Below are 23,372 nucleotides of genomic sequence, written 5' to 3'. Positions count from 1 at the left end.
ATCCACAGAGAATCCTCAGTGATGGTCCGTGTCATGAGACTGAGCAGGCACTCACCGGACAGCAGCATGGGGTCCTTCTCCAGAGACTTTCGGACTTGATCGGACTCTCCGGTGAGAGAGCTCTCGTCAATCTTCAGGTCGTTGCCTTGGATCAGGATCCCGTCAGCAGGCAGCAAGTCTCCTGCAGGCACAGAGTTCAAGAGGGTGCATTTCATTCATTTATCCAAACAGCTGCAGTGTAAACACATTCTGGCTCTTTGCTGCAGTCCTCTCATACTCTGATGAAGGACTCTCATACTCTGATGAAGGAAATCAATGTAGCAACAATCAGAATTAACATTAAACAGGCGGAAAATGACCCTCCGGTTATTGACATCACAGGTTTGATGTTTCCGTCTGGCCTCTGTGGTCTCGTACCGTATTTGATCTGAGCGATGTCTCCCACCACGAGCTCGGCCACGGGGATCTGGATGACCTGGCCTTTGCGAATGACGGAGAACCGTTGCTCTTGCTCGATGCGACTCTGCAGCCCGCGGAACTGCTTCTCCTTGGACCAGTCGTTGAAGGCCGTCACCAGGACGACGATGCTAACCGAGAACAGGATGGCGGCGCCCTCGATCCAACCGGCCTGGGACTCGCCCTCGTCGCCACCTGCAACCTTGCCGCATGCTGCGAGAGGACAAGGGCGAGTTGAATATTTGGCTTTCATCAGATAAATATGTGCTCAGTCCAAACAGACTGAGCAGCTTTGTCAAGCTAAAGCTGTGCAACTTACAACTTCCAATGGTTTTAGAGAATAATAGTTTCAGAAAACAAACACACGGCACAAACGCTTTAATGTAATATCACACTTTTCTACTTTCCTTTTCTTGTATATTCAAGTTTATGCTAATTATTACCATTTGTAGACATACCAATATTTATCATTTTTTGTTGGTTCTTAAACATGGCAAATTATATTACCGATAGGTAAAGAGGAAAAATAAATGAATATAAATAAATAATGAATATATATATATGCTGTACATAAGTTAAGAAAGGATAGAGTGAATACAATCAAATTAATATAAAAAAACTAAATATAAAAACTAATAATGGGAAGAAATGCTTAAAAATTTAATGAAAGTGAATGCAAATCAATATATAAAAATGTCCTATACATAAAAGATTGGATTGTTAAAATAAAGTCAAATATAAAATAATAATAATAGATTACAATAAGTTATATTTCCTCAACATGAAGGTCTAATTAGTTTTAAATATTAGAATATAAACATCCCCCAGGTTACAAATTGACCCACACAAAAATACAACAATAGTATCTCTGGCTTCAGTTCAGACGGTGACTGTACCGACCTTCACTGTTGCCCCCTGGTGGATGGTAGAAGGACAGGACCAGCGAGATGATGGCAGCGATTTGCAGAATAATGAGCGTGACGTCCTGCAGAGCCTCCCTCACCAGCTGCAGGAACGTCTTGGCCTTCTTGGGGGGGATGAAGTTCTGGCCGTACGCCGTGTGACGTTTCTCCAAATCGACGGGGTTACCAGACAGACCTGCAGACACGACCGCGAGACATTAATCATCACATCGATACGGAAAACTAACGAGAGCGTGTCTTTGCTTTATAAACAACAAAAGGTGGAAATGCATTTATAACAAAAAGTCACACGTAATGTTCAAAGGAACATCCAAGTCCCTCTGAGTAAAATAAATAATTCTGCACAGCTGACGGTGTTGAAGTAAATATTGAACACAAGACAAAACACGACACAAGGATTCGATTTCTGGCTCAAAACTGAATCCTGAAAGTAAAAGACTTTATATTGTGTGTGTGTGTGTGTGTGTGTGTGTGTGTGTGTGTGTGTGTGTGTGTGTGTGTGTGGTTAGCTCTCTGCAATCTGTAGCTGTGCACCTACACGCAGTGAAGGCAGAAGTGCTCTATAGTTATGAAAAGATTTCACAGAGTTCCATAAACAGTAGTTCTGCAACATGACCTACTTTTGTTGCCATGAAAGACTGCAGTATTCCATATGCAGTATTTATTTGGGCGAATCCCCAACACACATTTGTTCCACCCAAAGAAATGATGCATTTTCTTATTCACCGTTTCCTCCTTTCTGTCTGGAGATCCAGTTAAAAAAGAAAAGGTCAGGCAAATGGTGCGTTCAGGTGCAGCCACACGGATGGTAAAAATGAGCATCGCTAATTCCTGTCTGTTGTATCCAGCAGTGGTTCCCAGTTTATGATCAGTTCAACCAGTGAAAAGGTCATTTGATTGGTTGATCATTTTTGAAGGTGTGAAAAGTTAAATTAACTTAAATTCACAAGAAAAAAACCATAACTCTAGCTTTATGTTTTCTGTGTGGTTAATTATCCTGTTCATTATCCTGCGACCCGTCAGAGTTCTCTTAAAGATCGTTTAACGCATGTTTGTAAATCAATAGTAGAAAAAAACAAATGAATGCAATAAAATTAATGAATAACATAAAAAATAAATGAATAGATAAAATAAAATCAACAATCAAACAACAATAAAAGTGGAATAAGTAGGTTTAAATCAATTAAATGGAGTTCAGTATTCTTTCCTATAAACCTCTTTAAATCACATGAAGTCACAAGATTTCTAAAACCAATTAATGAGAGAAATCTGTCTGAGGTTTCTCCTCCCGTCCCTCTGCAGACACATCTTTTACAATCCGCTGCTCTCTGAAGACCAAACAATATCCGAGTTATTGATTCCAGAGCTGTGACTGTCATTTTCCAGCAGTGACTCATGTCCGACTGGACTGGTTCATTCTCCTTATAAAGACAATGACAACACAAAGATCTCTCCGTCCACCCGGATGCTCCCGAAGGCAGCAGAGCCGGAGCTCGGTTGGTTTTATTTATTTATTTATTTTATTAAAACTGGGTGAAAATCCAACCTTAAAACAGCATTTGCTGTTTGTTTATCATCAATTAATAAAGAACACAACAGGTCGTGTTCAGGGTTTTCTCGTCACCACAGGACCTCGTTAACGTTAAATTCAGCACACAGTGTTTATTTGCAGATACTTCTGGGAGCGCAGGGACGTGTCTGGATGAGAACTAGTTTCACGGATTCTTTTTTTATTTTTGAATGAATCTGGGTGTTTTGCAGTAAAACCTGAAAATCTGTAACTTCCTCTGCACGGCTGTGTGGGCAGCAACATGGCTGCTGTGGATTCTTGGTGGAATTGGGAGATGTGCAGTGGAACGTGATCTGAATGTCAACAGACCGCACCGCCAGCCATTTCTCCTGAAGGAGAAAGTCAGCATGGACAAGTTTCCGCCTCCATGTGTTTTAATAACGGCCTGGTATTCCTTCCTTCTCTAATGTTTCTCTCCTCCTCTTCCTCAATAATCTGACTCTCCTTTTTCTTTGGACGCAGTAATCAGGTAAATATACTAGATGATGGCTTCTGCCATTTTGAGTGTTAAGCAGCCACGACATAGAGGTACTAGTTTCTTCATCACCTACAGTAGGTCCTGTAATATTAACTAGATGGCTTCAATAACAGAATCATTGAAGTTAAAGATAAAGACGACATGGATGAGATAAGATGAGAGTAGCAGAAGTGATGTGAAAGGACATGAGGGGAAGTGAGATGAGTTAACGGGGGGGTTAAGTGATCTTATGCGAGGTGTTGATGAGATGAAATGAGAACGAGGTGATGTGAAAAGAGAGGAAGCAAGATGAGAAGAGAAGAGCTTAAATGAGATGGCTCGAGGTGAGAGGAGATGATGAGATGAGATTTAATGATGCCAGGTGAAAGGAGATGAGGTGATGAAGATGAGATGGGATGTGAGCTGAGATAAGGTGAATTAGGATGAGGACAAGAGTGACATTAAATGAGATTAGGTGAGGCCATTTGAGGCAAGATTAAATTAGGTGAGAGGAGTTAAAACGAGACGCGGTGACGAAGGTTTAAATGAGGTGATGTGAGACGAGATGAGATCAACTGGGATGAGATGAGAGACGATGACGAGGCACAATGGACAAAAAAGGGTGAGATGAGAAGAGAAGAAGAGATTGTGCCTGATATGAGGGGGAATAAAATAAAGCGAGAAGAAAAGGAGGTGAGATGAGGTTGAAGAGGTTCTGGGTGAAAATGAGACGAAGTGAGATGATGTAAGAACAGATGAGATGAGGGGTGAGGATGTGATAATAGGTGAGATAAAATGAGGAGAGGAGATAGCGAGAGAGAGATGTGAGATGAGGTGAAATGAGGAGCAGTGAGAGGAGTTGAAGTGATGGTAGGATGTGAGATGAGGCGAGATAAAAGGAAGTGAGTTGAGGATAATTAAATGAGAGGAGGCAATCTTTGGTGACATCATGTAATTTGATATGAGAGATGTAAATAAACTCTTCAGTATTTACTCAGCACTCCATCACAGACGAGTGTACCTGAACAAATTTATGTGTAAAAGCAGCAGCGCGGCTTCCCGACACGTCTGACTGAGTATCTCCGCGGTTTAGAGCAGAAGCAGAAACATCAGAAGCTGGAGCAACAAACAGATTTTAAAAATACACACCCGTTGTCAAAGTCATCAGCGGCTATCTTTCATCACACTGTGGTTTAGTTCAAAGTTGGGTTTGATCATTTTGAAGCCTGTGATTGATGCTGAAAGCTGCTGTCAAACTAAAATAAAGGACAGAAACAGAAGCACAGAGCACCTTTACAGGCGGTTTGATCGATACAAGTCTGGCTTTTTTTTCCAATTCTGGTTTATTGCTGTGATTGTGGCGGCGGGTTTCATCTGGCGGCGGCTCGTTGTGTTTGTGAACGTCCCCGTGGAGATGCAGATTAAAGCTCTGCGATGATGTTCCAGCAGCAGCGGAGCAGTCAGCTGCACACTCGCCTGTCACACATGTTTATGAAACTCAGCTTCCAGCAGAAATGAACTTCATTGGTCCAAAACGAGGTCTCTTCCAATTCACGGCTTTATCAGCCAACACGCAGCTTCATCTTTTTACCCACACGACGCTCTCACTTCCATTCATTGTCCCTCTGACTGATGACACTACGGCAGCAGGGATTAATGTCCACTCTCATTGTTCTGAGTGTTTGATGTCCACTACAAAAGACAGAGGACAGATTTCTCCCCCTCTCTCCTCCATGTTGTCAGGACCGCTTCCAGTTAGCTTCATCATCTCTGCAGTTCATCCATCAGTTCAGTCTTTCTATCATCCTCCAGTGTTTTATTCTGTCACAGCTGTCCCACAGTCGCTGAAGTAAGGCCGATGACTTCAGCTTCAGCTCTGACTGAATCTGATCAATTTCAAGAGCCAAAACCGAGAGTATCACCCGTTAAGATGTGCTCAGTTAGAACACAGAGTAAAGGTCGGAGGCAGTGCAATGGACCCGTTCCCGGAGTCACGCGTGTGAAGAGAAGACGCAACCTTTCAAGTTGAAAATGTTTCAACTTTGGCCCAAAAAAAAGGCTTTATGAATCAAATTCATAGACAGAAAGAAGTGGGGTTTCTGGTGAGTTCTGGGATCAGTCAAAGTCACAAAAAATGAAATATAAATACAGTCTGAAACTACAAATATAGAAATTGTACATACAATTTGGATTTATGAGGTTCAAAATCATATTCATCAAATTAAATCTGCACAGAAGCCGTCCTCTCAGCTGGTCCACCCCGTTACTGTGTGAACACACTGTACACTAACACATAGTCACTTGGGTTATTGTACACTTATTTCCATATATGTAACCGTCTATAATTTGTTCTAACGCAAACATCCGACCCAACAGAATTATTCTGGCAACGATTCCTCTAAATAAAATGCTCTTTTTCCTCCGATGTTTTCTTTGGTCTTCCTGGAATCTAAAGCCCTTTCCGCTCTGTTTGAAGATGCATGAAGATAAGTGGCGTAATAGCAGGCAATGGTGTGCGGTGACACATAAGTCACGCACATTTACACACACACACACACACACACACACACACACACACACACACACACACACACACACACACACACACACACACACACACACACACACACACACACACACACACACACACACACACACACACACACACACACACACACACACACACACACACACCTTTGAGCCTTCGAGCATCACAGATTCAAACAAATATGTCCCTGGTGATCTTTGAACAATTACAGCTGTAATGAACATAGTTCCAAAATCCCCAAAGACTCTTTTTTACCATCCGCATGTAAACATATTCTGTCCTCTGCGCCATAAATAACATTTATTACCAGTTGCAACTGTATTTCCTCTTTATGTAGCTAGAAATGACATATACGCTGGTCCTTTATGTAAAACACGAGCCAAATATAACACATTATTTTGTAGTAAAATATTAAATATTGGAAAGGTTTTCAGACAAATGGATGCTCAGCTTTGACTCTAATGTATTGTTAATACACAAACTGGGGCTATTATACAACAACGAGCGAAGTAAATCGATGATACACACAAGTTCCAGATTATAAATTCATACTGTGAGATTATTACAGCTCTGCAGTCGTCCTCAGGAGTCCTGAAGTCCATCAAAGATCTTAAAACATTTTACAGCAGAACCACATTTCCTCTGGATTATCAAAATAAATTAAAGTCTCGGCTGCAGGATTATTACAGCGAGTTCTCACTGTTTGTCGGCTCATCTGCAGCCTGCAGTCAGACTGTTGCTTTTCTCACAGTATTAACTGTGAAGTTATGGAATAAATGCACCCAGACGATATAGTCAAAATTCATAAATCCTCAGGCAAATAAAACTGAAACCATTTACACAACAAATCTACATATATTTCAGATTTGTATTTCTCTGGCTCTGTAATCGACTGGCGTACCCCGCCTCTCGTCCCAACGTCAGCTGGGACTGGCCCTCAAGGAGCAGTGGGTCTAGCTAATGGGTGGGGGGGATTTTCTTTTTTTAATTATTTCTCAGCTCTTTTCAGGCTTCTGGCAAGTCTGGCGAGAGAATTTCAGAGCGTGAGATGGACTACAGATAATAGCTCATTTTAGTTCACTGTAAGAGACGTGACAGAGCGAGAGAAAAGAAAAGAGACGTGAAGATCGTTGCATGTCTTGGTGTCTTTCTCCCTCTTGCTGATCACTAAGAGGAGCTTTCTACTTGAACTGGCAGAGACATGGATGACCTGAGGCTGTGTGTGTGTGTGTGTGTGTGTGTGTGTGTGTGTGTGTGTGTGTGTGTGTGTGTGTGTGTGTGTGTGTGTTAGTTACAGTGAATGAGACTCGGGTCACGCAGCTCCAGCTGACTTCTCACACCACGGAGCTCGAAGGGATCCGACACGCCAGCAGGCCGAGAAACCTCTGAACCTACTTACACTACCACTGTGTGTGTGTGTGTGTGTGTGTGTATTTATGAACTGGTTGACAGCTCTGACTGATGATTTGCTCAGTACATCTCTTGGTCGCTGTTCTTAAAGAACATTAAAGGGAAGAAACTACTATCAGTTAGAATTGTGCTACATCACTAAACTCCTGTTGTGGTCTGTTGTTAGTTAAAAAGTGTGACAACTTTCTTTAACCTGTGCTTTGTCGTCTTCACTGTTCATTGGCTGAGCAGAGACATGAAGGAGGAAGCTCACGGCGGACCAAACTGACTGATCACACTTCTTATTGGCTCTGTGTCGTTACATTTGGCTCCGAAACAACAAGTTAATTAATCCATTAACCTGCTCCTGTTTTATAATGCAGGACGAACACAGCAGGAGTGTGCAGGAGCTGCTGATGAGCAGCAAGTATTTATACCAGATATATACAAGGTAATGGTGCTAATGCTAATGCTAAATGGACCTGCATTTGTGTAGCGCCTATTATACTCTTCCGTCCATTCAAAGCACTGTGTCAACATTCACCCACTCTTGTTAGAAAGCTAAGCTAACTAGCATCCACTTTCTCCCCAATGATGAGTATTGTAAATGAAACCCAACGGAGATTTGATCCGGGGCCAGTAGAGGTGCAGTGTGAACCATAGAGCACTGTTTAGGTTGATAATGTGTGTTTGAAAAGGGTCTAAGGAAAGATTCCTGGGCTGAGATTATGGAGAGGTATAAGCCGATATGTGGGGACAATAGGGGGGAGAAATTCTTGTTTCAATGCTCTGAGGATAAACAGTAGGATGTTCTCCTGTCTGCATTACAGGTCAACGACCTATATCTGTTTTTCTCTCAAAACTGTACCGTAAACGAGCCAAATAATATTGACTTCAGCTGTTTAAGCTTCGTGTTTCTATAGAATACCATGAAAAATGCTTTTCATGGTTGTAGATAGACAGACAGACAGACAGACAGACACAGAGACAGAGAGAGACAGAGAGAGAGAGAAAGATAGAGAGAGAGAGCTGTAAGCCACAAACTGCTGTTTCTACACCTCAGTCTGCTGATTTTAAGAGGAAATCGTTCATAAGTTCAAAATATATCTGGCGCTCCGATTGTGCTACGTTCTTACGTGAGTGATCCGATTAATAAATGCATTTTTATCGATTTTGAAACCGTAGCATTATGTTGTTATTTAGCCTTTCTGAGGCTGTTGAAAGGTTAAATCAATTCATTTTATTTGATGTTAAAATTGCCCCCCTCACAATTTCATCCTGGTTGTTGGACTAAAAGAGTGTTCTGTTACGTTACTCAATACTCCTACATTAGTATTATATGCATACGTCTGTTTCCATACATCTGCCCCCCCCAAAATAAATATCTGTACACGAGAGAAAGGTCACAAAACGTCCACACTGAGCTTAAAATCTCCATAAAAGTGAACATCTGATGATCAGCTGATGACAGTTTGGATCCATTTTTAGCTCTCAGTCCCAGATGTTTGTCTGAGGATACAAACACCTTCACATGAGGGAATAAAAGTGACATGACAGAGACAAAAAGAAGCCGTCTCATGTCTTCTTCTCACCTGAGCAGTGACAGAACACGCTGCTGATCGTTAAGCTATTATTCCTAAAATAGTCGTTTTATTTTTAGGTCCGTATGTGTCTCTTTGTGAAGCTCTTCGTCACCCAGGTCTTGTTTTAAATAAAGTTTACGTCTGGTTGTGTGTGGCTCCCGTGTGTCCTATCAACATGAAATACACAGATTTTATGAAATGATGAGGAGGGCGATGAATGACCTCCAAAGAGGCAGCAGAATGATTCATCAATACACATTAACCAGAGGGGGGGGGGGAAGGACGGCTGCAGCTGAGCCCTGTGTGTGTGTGTGTGTGTGTGTGTGTGTGCGCGTGTGTGTCAGCTTGGCGTCCAATCAGCGGCTGATTTTACAGGCCGAGCGTAAAAGCAGCTGAAGAAGAGACGACTCATCATCACAGCCAGAACAGAGAGCTGATACAGAAACACGGCTAAATATAACCGTGTGAGGTCGCTAACCGCTACCATAACGCTTCTGTTGCGGAGCTAATCGGGTTTGGCTAACAGTCGACCGGCTATCAGACAGAAGAGCAAACTGTGTGAACAACTGTTGTGTTTGAGGAACGTGGGAAACACGAATCATCGCATCAGCTTCAGTTGTGGACGGACACCGACTGTGTTTACACGACCACAAGAAAGCCGATCAATGTGATGAACCAGGTAAAGGTGAGGATCAGATAACCGCCGTGGGAAACCCGGGCTTCATGCAGGTTTCACTTCATCCCCAGAGACTCCACAACGTAAACAACAACACTGATAATCAAGTTATAATCCTGAGGAGATCATTTCAGTCCCATATTTTTAATACTTAATACTTCTGTAATTACCTCTATGTACTGTTGTTTGTTTGTTTAAATCTTTGCACTATTGTTTAGTTAGTAGTAGATTAATAAAGTAAGTAACTATCCATCTATCTATCTTTTGTTGTTAGTGGCGGAGTCCGCCTCTTCTACAGACTCAAATGATCTTTATCGCACTAGAGATTCACAGGAAACTTACTGCTAAAGCAGAGCCACCATTTCATGCTGCTGCTTCACACTGAAAGTGTTGAACTGGTTAACTGGTCATAGCTGACTGCCACTGAAGTTGACGTCAGAGGATCATCTTTAATGACCTGCTGAGAGCGAGCTGTGTGATGTAGAGCTGCAGATGACAGACTTTTTGAGAACACCTCCAACACATCAGCGGGGTAAACAAGTCCTTTCTACCGTGCTGTGCACAGCATGAAATCAGGCCAATTAAAAAGGCCAAAGGCCAATTATTGACTTCCTCTTATTTCATTAAAACAACATGAGGTGATGAATCCTCTCAGCCCCCATTTTGTTTGGCTGCACTGTAAACAGATGAACCGGTTCTTCTTCGTCTGTTGCATATTCTGACAGCGTAGCAGCTCAAAGTGTATTTGGGGCCGTAGTACTAAAACACACTTTTTTTCCAGAGCTTTCAACCGTATCATACAGTCTTCAACAGTTGTCAAACTTAATTCACTGATTAAAGGCTGTATAATATGGTTAAAAGCTCTAAAAAGCTAAACCCAAAGTCATAATATCGGCCTCCTGATGCATCAATCCGCCTGTATATCCATAGTGTGATTATCTAGAACTCATTCAGCCAGTGTAACTTACATGAATCCAACACTGAACTATAAATCAGTTACAGTTCAGCGTTGAGAATCATGAATACTAATTTAAAGGGCCACTCCACAGATTTCACATGTCAAAGTCAGTTTACTAGTCGTGGTTTGTTCTTCAGCTGTACGATGTCTTCTGTGGCTCTGGAGTAAAAAACAAAAACAAACAACCCTGATGACGTCATAGTGATGTCATCAGGGTCCTCTGCGCTTGAGCTTTGAGACTATGAGTTGTAAAGCGAAAGCCGGCATCTCAAACTGGAGGTGTGGAGTTTGAGCGGTTGTATGTAATTCCAGCTGCATTGTGGGAAACGTTGGATCCAGTGGTTTCTGGGGCTTTTATCTGTACCTCACGAGTCAGATAATTTCATGGAAGTGAAATACTGAATCACTGAAGTACTATAAAATAAAAGTAAACTCAATGAATGCTGATGAAGGATAGATGAGAAAAGGCAGCATCTGGATTGAAAGACTTGTCCACGATCACTACAGTTACCTGAAACAGTCAATTACGAAGTGTGTGTGTGTGTTGGCCTTTAACCTTACATTGATCCCACCCCCCCCCCCCCCCTTCCCTCCATGATGCTGTGAAAATATAATTACACTTTCTTCATTAAAGTGAGTAATTTCTTGCGTGAAAGACACGACTACAGCTGTCCTCTGATTACTAAATGGAACAGAGCAATGATCTATGGAGCCATTAGGGGAACGGGCTGGAACTAATTTCAATCCTGGAATGGACCGATGGGGACACACACACACACACACACACACACACACACACACACACACACACACACACACACACACACACACACACACACACACACACACACACACACACACACACACACACACACACACACACACACACACACACACACACACACACACACACACACACACACACACAGATCAAAAGACGAGAGAGGGGGAGTTAAATAACAAACAGCAGTGCGTCGGCCATTTGCTGCCTCACATGAAGCTCTGACGGAGATCCAAACGGATCATCGATCTCCAAAGTACGGAGTGTGTTTGTTTGTATTATTATGACACCGTCGCGTCCTGATGCGTGTGTGTTCGTTTTTCACATAATCATCATTATTACTGGTGCATTTTCAGTGAACTAAGTAGTCTACATTTACTCAAGTACTGTGCTTAAGTACAATCTTCAGGTACTTGTACTTGTATTTCCATTACTTTACACTTCTACTCCACAACATTTTGGGGGAAGATTTGCAATACTTTTTACTCCACTACATTTATCTGACAACTAACTTTCTGACAGCTTTGATTACAAATATACTCAACAAACAAATCAAGAAATACATATGTATTATGTATTATTATAGGTTACGATAAGACTTTATTGATCCGTGGGGGGATAACATAAGACCTGGTTAGTAAAGGTTTCATCTATTAGAGGCTTCAGGGCAAAGAAACATTCAGTTGGGTCCTCGTTAAGAAATAAAACCAGATGTGCAGTAAGCAAGAAAAGGCAGCATGTGTTAGTCGACCAGTTGAATGGCGCGTATTGTCAAACACATTTACACATAATGGACCGACTGACACGCAATTAACGTTTTGGGCTTCTGGGCCGCTGCCTTATACGCCTGGTTGGTAAATTAACTTTGACCAACGAACCCTCGTATTGACAGGATGACATTCAAATCGGCTACTCACACGACAGATGTTTCAAACCGCTGACTTCAATATTGATTAATAGAACCGTACAACGCCGCGGATCATTCGCTACCGACCCAAGAACAATTAGGTAAAAGAAAAGTTATTCGGCTGTAATTAGGCTCATTATAAATACGGCTAATTGAACTGTCTGGACTGTGCCTCTCCTCACAAATCCCTGTCACACACACACACACACACACACACACACACACACAACAGGATATTGCTTTTGAACTAAAGCAGGCACATCAGTCATCATGCGGTTTGACGGAGCTTTGATTGTAGATAGAAGGCCTAATGTGTGAGTTTTAATATCCCAGCAGTGTTTTTGGTATAAAAAGTAAATCTAAGTTGAATCAGTTCTTAACTGCTGTGATTGTTTTGTTTTTGGTGTGTTGTGACGCGTCTCACCTTCTATAGGGGATGTTTTCAGGCGGCGACAGATGCCCTGCACGTCTCCGTGCGCTTCCTGTATCTTGGCCACGGCTTCGGAGCTCCGCAGCTCCATCAGCTCCCTCAGCTCCATCACGGTCACCCCAAAGTCCCCGTCATGGTTGCCCTCCGCGACCGAATTCCCCGGAGGGTGGTCCGCCGTGTTGTTGGCCATGTCGGTCCTCTTCACAGCAGTGTCGTTAGTGTTGGTTTTGTCGTTTTTTTTATTCCTCAGAGTGTCTTTTTTTAATCGATCTAAGCGTTAAGACTGGGCCGTCAGTTCACAGGAATTGTGGGTAGTGTAGTTCTCACAGGAGGCAGGAGATGAGCGCTGAGGTTAGCTCCTGACCCGGACGTGCGTGCTCCTCTTGGGTTACCATGGAAAAAGGGGAGTAAACATGTTCTGGTCTCTGCAGAGGAAACACAAACAGGAAAAACAGGCGTTTATAAACCAGATTCAGACAGGAAACGGTCTGAACATCATCGTCACAAAGATCAGCTTCAGACTCTGATTTTCACTAATTAATAGCACAGAGACTAATTGGGCCAATTAGAGGAGAGTTTCTCATCTCAGATTATTAAAGGAGTCCACTGACTCACCGAGGTCGTTAAGATGTAAACGGATTATCGCTTTGTGCCGCTCCTCTGAGACGCATGATTGGATGGTAAATATCTGCTGCTCTCCATGAACCGTCTGCTCTGAGGTTACGACTCGGATATAGAAACGAGACGGATTTCATTCTTAACAACAAACGTGGGAATTACCGGAAAACAAAACATCAAGTTCAATCTGCTAAATTCAAGTTTGAAGAAGCCAGAAACCTAAATGTACACACACATTAACAGTCGCACTTATATCAAAGGTGTCAAATTAAAAAAACGAGCAAAGAAAATAATTAAAATTGACGGAAAATGGAGGAATTTCTTTGATTGCTACGTGGAAATAAGAAGTCATTGTGTGAATATATTACAGCGAAGACCTCTGCCAAGGCCCCTTCCATAGGATGATGATGTGTATCCGCCTGATTTGGATCCGCTCCAAACGTTGATGGGCCCTTCCACCAAACTACATGAAAATCAGGTCAGTAGCTTTACCGTAATCCTGCCGACAAAACTATCCGAACCGCAAATAACATTGATAAGAAATCAGAAAGAAAACACACGAGACACCGTGATGAAGACAAAAGGTATTATAACACATGCATGAGTAGCTGGATTACTTTGTCCTGCAGGGTGAACACACTGCAGCTCTGAGAGCCAATCAGCATCAAGCAGAGGACAATAAAAGGAGAACTACACGGGGTCAGTGTGTGTGTGTGTGTGAGTGTGTGGCCAAAGTGTGACATTCCAACCCATCACCACAGATTATGTAAGTGCACTTCAAAGGCTGTCCTCCATTTTTCACTGTTTAGCGGCCCGTCATCGACACACACACACACACACACACACACACACACACACACACACACACACACACACACACACACACACACACACACACACACACACACACACACACACACACACACACACACACACACACACACACACACAGTTAGAAAAGACTGCAGTTGGTGGAGTCAGGGTTTGTGGGACTGGTGACACTAGGTCAGTGGAAATGGCAAACGCTGAGCCATTTGGAGAGCAAGTACAGTGGAAAACATTAACCGCGTAACACGGCTGGTTAGAATAATTACTTTATTTTGCCTTTCAGACCAGATATCTAAAGAAACGGCCGAAAGCTGCTTGTATAATATTTGGCACTCAGTCCACAGGAGGAGCGACATCACTGCGGTTTCACTGAGATGAAACGTTTTAATGATGCATTTTTAAAACTTGCACTGAGTGGTCACTTTATTAGGGACACTTGTACAACCTAATCCAGCATAACACAACCTGCCATAATAACTGGCCATAATATCTTCACCAAGCTCACAATGTTCGATTTAAGGGGATTTTTTTCTTTCGTCCATCTCTTTGGCAGCCGCATAAATACTTTGATACCAATGAGCTAAATGAGCTCAAACATATTGTGGTATTTGATTTTCCTCCATGTTGGCCAAGCCACACCTGTCAGTCACTTAACATCATCTATGGAGAACATGAACTCTTCCTTCTGGAACCAGGTTGAGCCTGAAATCCCTCACTTCAGAACTCAGTACCTATAGAAATGTGCATAACTTCATACTCTCCGCTTGTATCCATTAAAGAGAAACAAAAATGCACTTTTCTTTTTGCATTTCTAAGTAGCCGGATGTATTCAGCAGAGGCTCTGAGTGAGACATCCGGGACCGTCACTCTGAACTCTACAGGGTTCTGTTGGTTTGTTCCACCGTATCCGTTCAGAGCCTCTGTGGCGTCTGTGACACGGTTCTCTGGAGGTCCCTCGGGCTCTAAACCCCCGGAACTGAATCAGGAACCAGAGTCAGGACTCATTACCTCTTCATTAACTAGACTCAATAAACGAGACGTGAACCCAGGCACTGAACGTCGCATTCAGCTCGTCCATGTTTGTGCCTCCAGTGGAAGTCGGGTAAATTAGACCAGTAGAGGATTATTAAGTGTCACTTTTGATTTTTTTAGGGGGACCACAAGACAGCAACAGATTTATTGTGTCGTTCTTTATTTGCTGTGCATGAAAAGGTTTCTAGAAATTTGAAAAATTGCCACAAGGAAGCCAATTTGTCTCCGTCTGTTAACCTGTAACCGCCTCTGTTATTTTCAGGTTCAAACTGTCTTTTAGATGTTTCATAATGTTCCTCACATCAGGTTTCACACAGTGCTGTGTGTGTGTGTGTGTGTGTGTGTGTGTGTGTGTGTGTGTGTGTGTGTGTGTGTGTGTGTGTGTGTGTGTGTGTGTTGAACAGACCAGAACAACGAATGCCCTCTCTCTGTGTTCACTAATTATCCGTCTGTTCATCGACCAGAAGTCGAGTCATTATTACGAGACAACAGAGGAATAAAATGAAATAAAATGCCCACAGACGTCACCGCATTAATGTTTGTTGTGCACTATTACACAAATAGTCGGTGATGTCATTGTGATGGAACGTGTTAATTATAGACGATGAGATTTAATTACACGGGCACTAAGAAGAGGGACTGAACAAGTATTTCATTAAAACAGAGCAAATAGGTGCATAATTCTACATGAATGATTCGGATTCACATTGGAGCAACAGAAGCCTTTCGTCTAAAGTTAATAAACATGAAACATGAGGCTGAACAGACACTTTATCTCACGTCATATGAAGTAAATACAACAGTGTTCTGGCTGGTCTTCAACATGTGACTAATTCTCCCTTTTTAGGATTGAAAACTCTTTCTACTCTTCACTTCACAACATAAATATTACTTTATATCGCTATTGCACAACATTTTGGAGACACATGAATGCATCAGTAACGAAAGTCCTGAAATATAAATATAATTCTGCTTGCAAAAGAAGTACTTTTACTTTTGGTACTTAAAGTATATTATAAGTATATATTATTTTTTACTTTTAAGATTTTGAATGTAGGACTAAGCTTCTTAAACTTGCGTTCTCTCTACTGTCCATCCGGGGCGACTCCTCTGGTTGTATAGAAGTCTATGAGAAAATGACTCTACTTCTCTCTTGATTTATTACCTCAGTAAACATTGTAAACATGAGTTTATGGTCTCAATCTCTAGTTTCAAGTCTTCTTCAATACAGCATGATGTTCATTTAGTACATTATGGTCCATTTAGAGTCAAACAGACCATAAAGCAGAGTATGCTTTAGGGCGGGGCTTACTGTGATTGACAGGTCGCTACCAGAGCCGTGTACGGTGGTCCAGGGCAAGCTGCAGTAATACTGGACTCGTCGTTTTAAAACACAGAGGCAAAGAAAAGCATTGGAATGATGTTCAAAAACAAAAACAACATTCTGAAGTTTAAAAGACACGATAAAAGTCAATCAAATACTAATAGAGACTAGAATACAGAGTTTACTAGTGCAGTAAGAAGTTGTAGTAGCTAGTCGACCTACTGGAGCGTGGCTAGTTTATGAGTGCAGAGTCCATCGACGCTGATGCATTTTACATGACATGACATCACTTTCTCACGGGTCAGCATTAACTCCGGTTAGTGGTAATGTGGAGATGGTGTGGAGACGGGTGAGTGGTGCTACGGACGTGTAAGAGCCCCGTGTAACCGAGCTGCGGTCCTTCGCTATTAAGTCCTAATGTGCCTTTTAACGTACTAATACGCAGCAGAAAACACTCGCTACAAAGCTCTTATGGAATCTGTGCACCGGAACTCAACGTTACCTGACGAAGTGAACACAAGTGTGCAGGATCTTCTGCTTCTTTAACAGCTAACGCACAAAACAAATCAGAGTCGACAGAATCTCAAAGAATTTAAGACTGCATTTAAGCTCACTACTGTCTTAGACCATTAAAAACCACCAGCCTGCTTTAGTGTATAGTGTATCTGATGGTAGCTCAAGCAACACAGCTTCACTATACAGCTCACCGTCTTTAAGTATCGTAGTATTTCACCATTTAACACAACGTTTTCCAACACAACAGTCGTAGCATAAAAACGTGATCCTACTGTGAGCTGTGGGAAGAGTAGAAGAAGAATTATGAAAGAAAGAAAAACTACACAATGGGCACGTTTTGGGTGCAGTTACACAAACAATACACACACACACACACACACACACACACGCACACACACACACACACACATCTTTAGAGTTTGTGAACTGCACCACCACACCCACTTTAGTCCAACGGGGAGCATTCCTACATTTAGAGCTGATAGACACACCTGCTGACACACACACACTGACCTTTTCCTGCCCTTCATGTGACTCAGTGTGTGTGTGTGTGTGTGTGTGTGTGCTTTAACGAGCAAGTGTTTGATTAACACAGACTAATACGTGCACATACACACACTGATAAAACACACACACACACACACTCCACCAGCTCTGCCACACGGTTACTTAGCACGTAGCATTGGATATTAGATATAGCGATTGTTCTACAGGGTGATTTGTGACGACAATACGAACAGAGAAACAGTTGATCTTCATGTCACACTGAAGAACTGCTTCCTGTTTTTATGGCTTCTCTTTTTCAGTCCCTAAACTCTCGTCCTGTAAGTCAACCTGGGTTTGTTGATGGTGATGTTGTCGAGCTGCGTTAGTCACACACACACCACGGCCCACTGCCACCAGATGAGCACAAGTTTCACTTCACCACAGAAAAAAAAGACAATGAGAGACTGAAATGAGTTACAGAAGCTAGACAGGAAGTGATGTCAGGACTTTAGCCCTTTCTATATATAGACGGAGCATCTATGCCGCCATAAGACCAGCAGAGAGAGCGTGTGTGTGTGTGTGTGTGTGTGTGTGTGTGTGAGGGACAGTGAGTCTGTTCTCTGTCCATCTTATCCGTTTGTTATTGACTCCAGATGAAATTATGCTGCCGCCACCATGTTGCCAACCACTCAGCTTGTGTGTGTGTGTGTGTGCAGAAAGTGACCAATAAAAAGGCCAAGCGGAACTGATTTATATGGTTGAGGGTGAACCAGCAGAGGGGACAGTCTGTAATGCTGGACCTGGTGTGTCTGGGTCTGTCTGTGGGGTTTTCTTCACAGGATTTTTGCAGAAATGATTCAACATTGTGTGTGTGTGTGTGTGTGTGTGTGTCTGTGTGTGTGTGTGTGTGTGTGTGCGCGCTTGCTGTTTGATAACATAAACCAGCAGGCATCCTGTTTCATGCTGTGTTCGTATCATTTGGAGATGGAAAGATTCCCGTGTGTCTGACTTGTGGATGTTTATTGTCATTGGGTTTTCCCTCCATACTCCGACGCTAATGTGGAGCAGAGGCTGGCGGAGAAAGCCGAGCAAGAAGAAGAAGAAGAAGAAGAAGAAGAAGAAGAGGAGATACATTTCTTTTGTTTGGGTGTTTTTAGTTTGGACAGAAACATTTTTGATAAACACCTGAAAATGTTCTCACGTTGTTTCACACGTAAACAGTTTTCAGAAATAATCTGCCTCGGCGAGGACGTGATGTGTGTTTTGGCAGAGCGCTCGGCGCGCTCGTCAGGATTACATTTGGTTAAACTAAACAAAAAGCGAGAAGCAGAATGAGTCACACCGACGAACATCACATCCTCCATGTTGATGCTGTGAGGGAAAGAGATGTATACTAACATGGCAGAACGCTGGACCACTCATTTAAACATTTTACCGAAAAGGCTTTTAGCTTTTGTTAAATTCTCATGAGGGGCCGCATCAATCAGCTGTTGTCAATAATCCAACACTCAAAGCTAATCCAGCACCAGAGAACGTCTTACAGTAAAGACTTCTCCATTAACAACCACCGGTCATCATGTGACTGAAGCTCCACACTCAAAATCAACTGAACTGGTTCCATTCGCTGAAAAAGGCCGTGGTGATGTGGTCAAAAGCTCTGGAAACAGGCCAGTAAGTGAGCCATGAGCGAAGGCTTTCCACAAAGTTGTAAATTATACAACCTCTTATCAAAATGTCTCTAATCTCTGTCTCCCTCTTCTCACTCAACGCCCCTCCTTCTCTGCAGCTTGGACTATTTCATCATCACGCAGTTATGAAACCAGGACGTGAACAAACAAGATTTAGTGAATGGGAGGCCGGACACACCTCCTGGTGGAGACGGTCACGACGTCACTGAAGACAGAAGACAGACGGTCCCATTCACCAACTTTACAATATTATACACCAAAGAGACTGCACTAACCGACTGCATGAACATTAAAAGAGGAAACACGTGACCGTCACCCCTCTGTTCAGCTGCCGTTATCCTTCCTCCTCTTCCTCCTCTTCGCCTCTGCAGACACACCTGCTCTGCATACTAAAGCAGCAGCCTGCACCTCCCTCCTCCACACACACACACACACACCTCACTATGCAAACTGGCTGCTGTCCACACCCTCCACACAGAGAGGAACTTTTTTTTCTTGTTGCACCCAGCAACAGATCTCACACACACACACACACACACACACACACACACACACACACACACACACACACACACACACACACACACACACACACACACACACACACACACACACACACACACACACACACACACACACACACACACACACACACACGTCTACATGCAGAGCACGTCAAGCAGCCGACACTGAGCTTGTGTGTGTTTGGTCTAGACAATGATGTATGTGTGCGAGAGAGAGAGAGAGAGACAGAGACAGAGACAGAGAGAGAGAGAGAGACAGAGACAGAGAGAGACAGACAGAGAGAGACAGACAGAGAGCGAGAGACAGACAGAGAGAGAGAGAGACAGAGAGATACAGAGACAGACAGAGAGAGAGAGAGAGTGTCGCAGCATGCCAGACGGAGTAATAAGAGAGCGCAATAAGCCAGGAATGCAGGAGACCACACCCATATCTGCAGTCATGTGACCAGGGTGGAAAAAGGAAATCCCCACACTGCGTCGTTTTCACAAACACACACGGCTGTTTGTCTCAGTTTAGTTTGTGTCAATGATGCTCATTGTATGGACAATTACAGATGATCATACTGCAATGTGCAACCCCCCCCCCCAGACACACACACACACACACAAATGATTCACAAGCAGAAATCAGGTTATCTAGGATTTTTAAAATGTCACTATCCTTCAGAGAGAAAGGGAACTTGACAATCCTCTAAAGACTTTTTTATAAAATCTAGGCGAGCCCAGGTAGAGACGTCGGTACAGGTGTCATGTGATCAAACTATCTCGCGAGTGCGTTTTGGACCAAACGACCTCTTGCTGCTCTCACAGGAAGGTCAGAGAAAAGTGCACTGCAGCAAATCAATTCTGGATGTTCTGATAACTTCTACTGGATTTAATGGGATTGATCTCGGACACGTTACGTAAATGGAAAAATGGGTGAGAGTGGGTTCAACTTTTGATCATACTCTGGATGCTCAACCCCTGACAGCAGCTCCTCTCTGCATCCTGATTGGAGTGAAAGCCAGAACAGAACTGGAGTCGCACCGGTTGAGCTGCTGCCAGTGTTTGCTCAAGGTTCAGCTGGTGTCTGAGCGATCAATGTTTCTTCAAGCGCTCTCGCTGGCAAACGTGATACGTACGATGAATGATGAAAGTGAGATCATGTACAGCTGTATGAAAATAAAAATCAATCTCCCCCCGATGTTTACGAACACACGCTGAAGGATACATACAAGAAGACGTGTCTAAGATTTTCAGATATGGATTTACATGCACAAGGTTTGATCTTAGAAGATCATCTGAAGTGCAATCACATGAATATTGATGGTATATTCTCTTTAAAAATGTCTTTCATCTGTTTTCACAAACGCAGTTAGACACGATCAGTGAAAGTCACAGTGCGATGAACTCAGAGGGTTCAAACCTTTCTGTGTTTTCTGTTTGTTTGTATTTTTTTGTTGTTTTTGAACCCCAAACACAGCAAGCTGAACAAATCTTAAAATCCAGACTGAACAATCAAGTACAGCCATGATCACTTTAATCTCACAACAACAACAAGCAGAGATTGGAGGAACATTAATGCGGCGCGTTGAGCGACAGGAAAGGTTGCAGATCTGCAAAATAACAGCGAGACTGCCACCGACACGCCATCAGGTCTCCTCATAGCTGGAGGTAGAGGGACCAGTATTTTATCCCTTGTTCCGCTTCCTACAAATTACATATCAAACCACTTCTAACATCTGGCTTCTATCCAACAGCTGTGAAGACAACATGGAAGCCGTCATCACAGGAACGTGTTTGATGTCAATAAAACTGCGGCACACGTGGGTCAACCTGTCACCGTCTTTGCTACGCCACGCCTGACAGGAAATCTGAGAGTCACCCTTAAAAATCACAAGTTATGAAGACGTGATGCGTGGCTACGGGGATACACATGACCGACCCGTTACGAAAGCAAACACCCGAACCCACCGACACCCGCAAAGCGCCAACTTTAAGCATTATAGCAGCACAACAGTGAAGAGGAGGACGGAGCATCACGGTGCTCGCTGTCTGTTTAATGGAGAGAGTGACACAGGGAAAAGAAGGTGTCTGAAAGTTATTGTAATTGTACTATGTATGGCCTATATATTATCATTTGATTATTGTTACTGATTGCAGGAGCTTAGAAAGTAGCATTCAAATAAAATAAGTTTAAGTCCTTCACACACATTAACCAGTAACCTGCTTACTGAATGCAGAGGGCAAAGCATAGAGATGCTACGAGGGATAGAAGAGACATTTTTAATTTCCTAAGTTAGGTAGATATCAAATCAAATTCTTTAGACCATCTCAGCATTGGTACTGTGTCCTGCATTGTCCCACACTTGTTTTGTGAGGAACTGGTCACCCTATAGTCAGAGAAGGTGAGGACTGATGGACGTCTAGAAACAGAGCTGACAGACGAGGGACATCTAAAAACAGTGTGGTCATTCAGCGTGCGTGTGCACACACACACACACACACACACACACACACACACACACACACACACACACACACACACACACACACACACACACACACACACCTTTGGTTTCACGTAGAAAGCTCATTCCTGGGATTCCTGACTGACTGGCTAGCTGGATGACTGGACAGTTTAGACAACCTGAGGCCCCACTGTCTATTGTACTGCTGTGTGTGTGTGTGTGTGTGTGTGCATGTGGCTCCTTGACCGTTTCAGTAGCACATAGAGATAAAGCTGAACTGTCCTCTGTCTTCAGTCCTTCCCTCTCTGCAGCAGACAAAGAGGTTTCTTGTTCCCGTTAGAGACCTCATGTTACATCTTTACACGCAGAGTCACTGCTCGTTAACGGAATCTTCCAACGTTAAAATCTTGTTTATTATAATGTCACTGTCCTCATCCAAGTGGCTGCAAGGGTCTACGTTATTTAATGAGTCCTTGATGTTTCCATTGTCATTAGCTGCCACTACCAGGCCCACACTGTTAGGACTAAGTGCTACTGAGACATGTTTAATAGCCGACTCAAAACTCTGGAATTTACTTCCTTCTATCGGGGTTTTCAATAATCCACTTCCTTGTTGTCCACTTCCTTGTTTTCTTGGAGTAAACTGAACATCGTTGGGTTTCAGACTGCTGGTCGGACTCCGATGAAGTCGGAGTGACAAAGAGGCGTCAGGAGAGACGCTGCTGAGGGCCGATACACTCTAAACTCAGAAGGACAAAGGAGACGGCAGCACAGAGGAAATGTGCTTCATCCAAAGAGCGTCACCAGGGAGAAGTTAGATCTGAACCGAGCAACATCTGGAGAGCATCCAGAGGTTTGATAATCCTGTTCGCAGCCTGAAGCTCAGTCTGTTCTTCACTGCGGAGTCCTGATCCGCACTGATCACAACCCAAATCCAGTGAAACGGACCTGCAGCAGCCTCTTTGTGTTGGTCCCCAGGTGTGACTGTGCAGGAGCAGCAGTCACATAAAAGCCTCCATTGTTGCAGCAGATGAAGGAAAACACACACACGGTGCTGGTTGAAAGATTTAGAGCACTGTCCCTTTAATGTTTGGGCTTTTTCATGACGCAATTTTGTCCATTTGGTTTTGTTTTTATGTACAGACCCTTTTACAGTTTGTGAACAATGATGAACGATGAAAGTGTGTCACACAGTTTAGCAACGGAAGTAGGCTACGGCGGAGTGTCA

At 43.1% G+C, this 23,372-nt stretch overlaps 1 protein-coding gene across 5 annotated transcripts in view; it reads right to left on the bottom strand.

Annotated features, from left to right (window-relative positions):
- Positions 1-23,372, bottom strand: part of LOC142954682 (plasma membrane calcium-transporting ATPase 1-like) — a 79,328-nt gene that overhangs the window by 37,996 nt on the left and 17,960 nt on the right. For all 5 annotated transcript variants that reach the window (XM_076095854.1, XM_076095853.1, XM_076095852.1 and 2 more), the window contains 4 exons: positions 12,673-13,103; positions 1,357-1,554; positions 418-669; positions 56-181 (listed from right to left, as the gene is read on the bottom strand). In XM_076095854.1, coding sequence (XP_075951969.1) covers positions 56-181; positions 418-669; positions 1,357-1,554; positions 12,673-12,868 — 772 coding nt within the window. In that variant the 5' untranslated portion in view covers positions 12,869-13,103. The remainder of the gene's footprint in view (positions 1-55; positions 182-417; positions 670-1,356; positions 1,555-12,672; positions 13,104-23,372) is intronic.

Source organism: Anarhichas minor, unplaced genomic scaffold (assembly GCF_050575085.1).
Source record: "Anarhichas minor isolate MPS153535 unplaced genomic scaffold, ASM5057508v1 ptg000021l, whole genome shotgun sequence".
NCBI classification, from domain to species: domain Eukaryota; kingdom Metazoa; phylum Chordata; class Actinopteri; order Perciformes; family Anarhichadidae; genus Anarhichas; species Anarhichas minor.
Note: the sequence above shows the minus strand (reverse complement) of the source record. Positions and strands in the feature narration are given on the sequence as shown.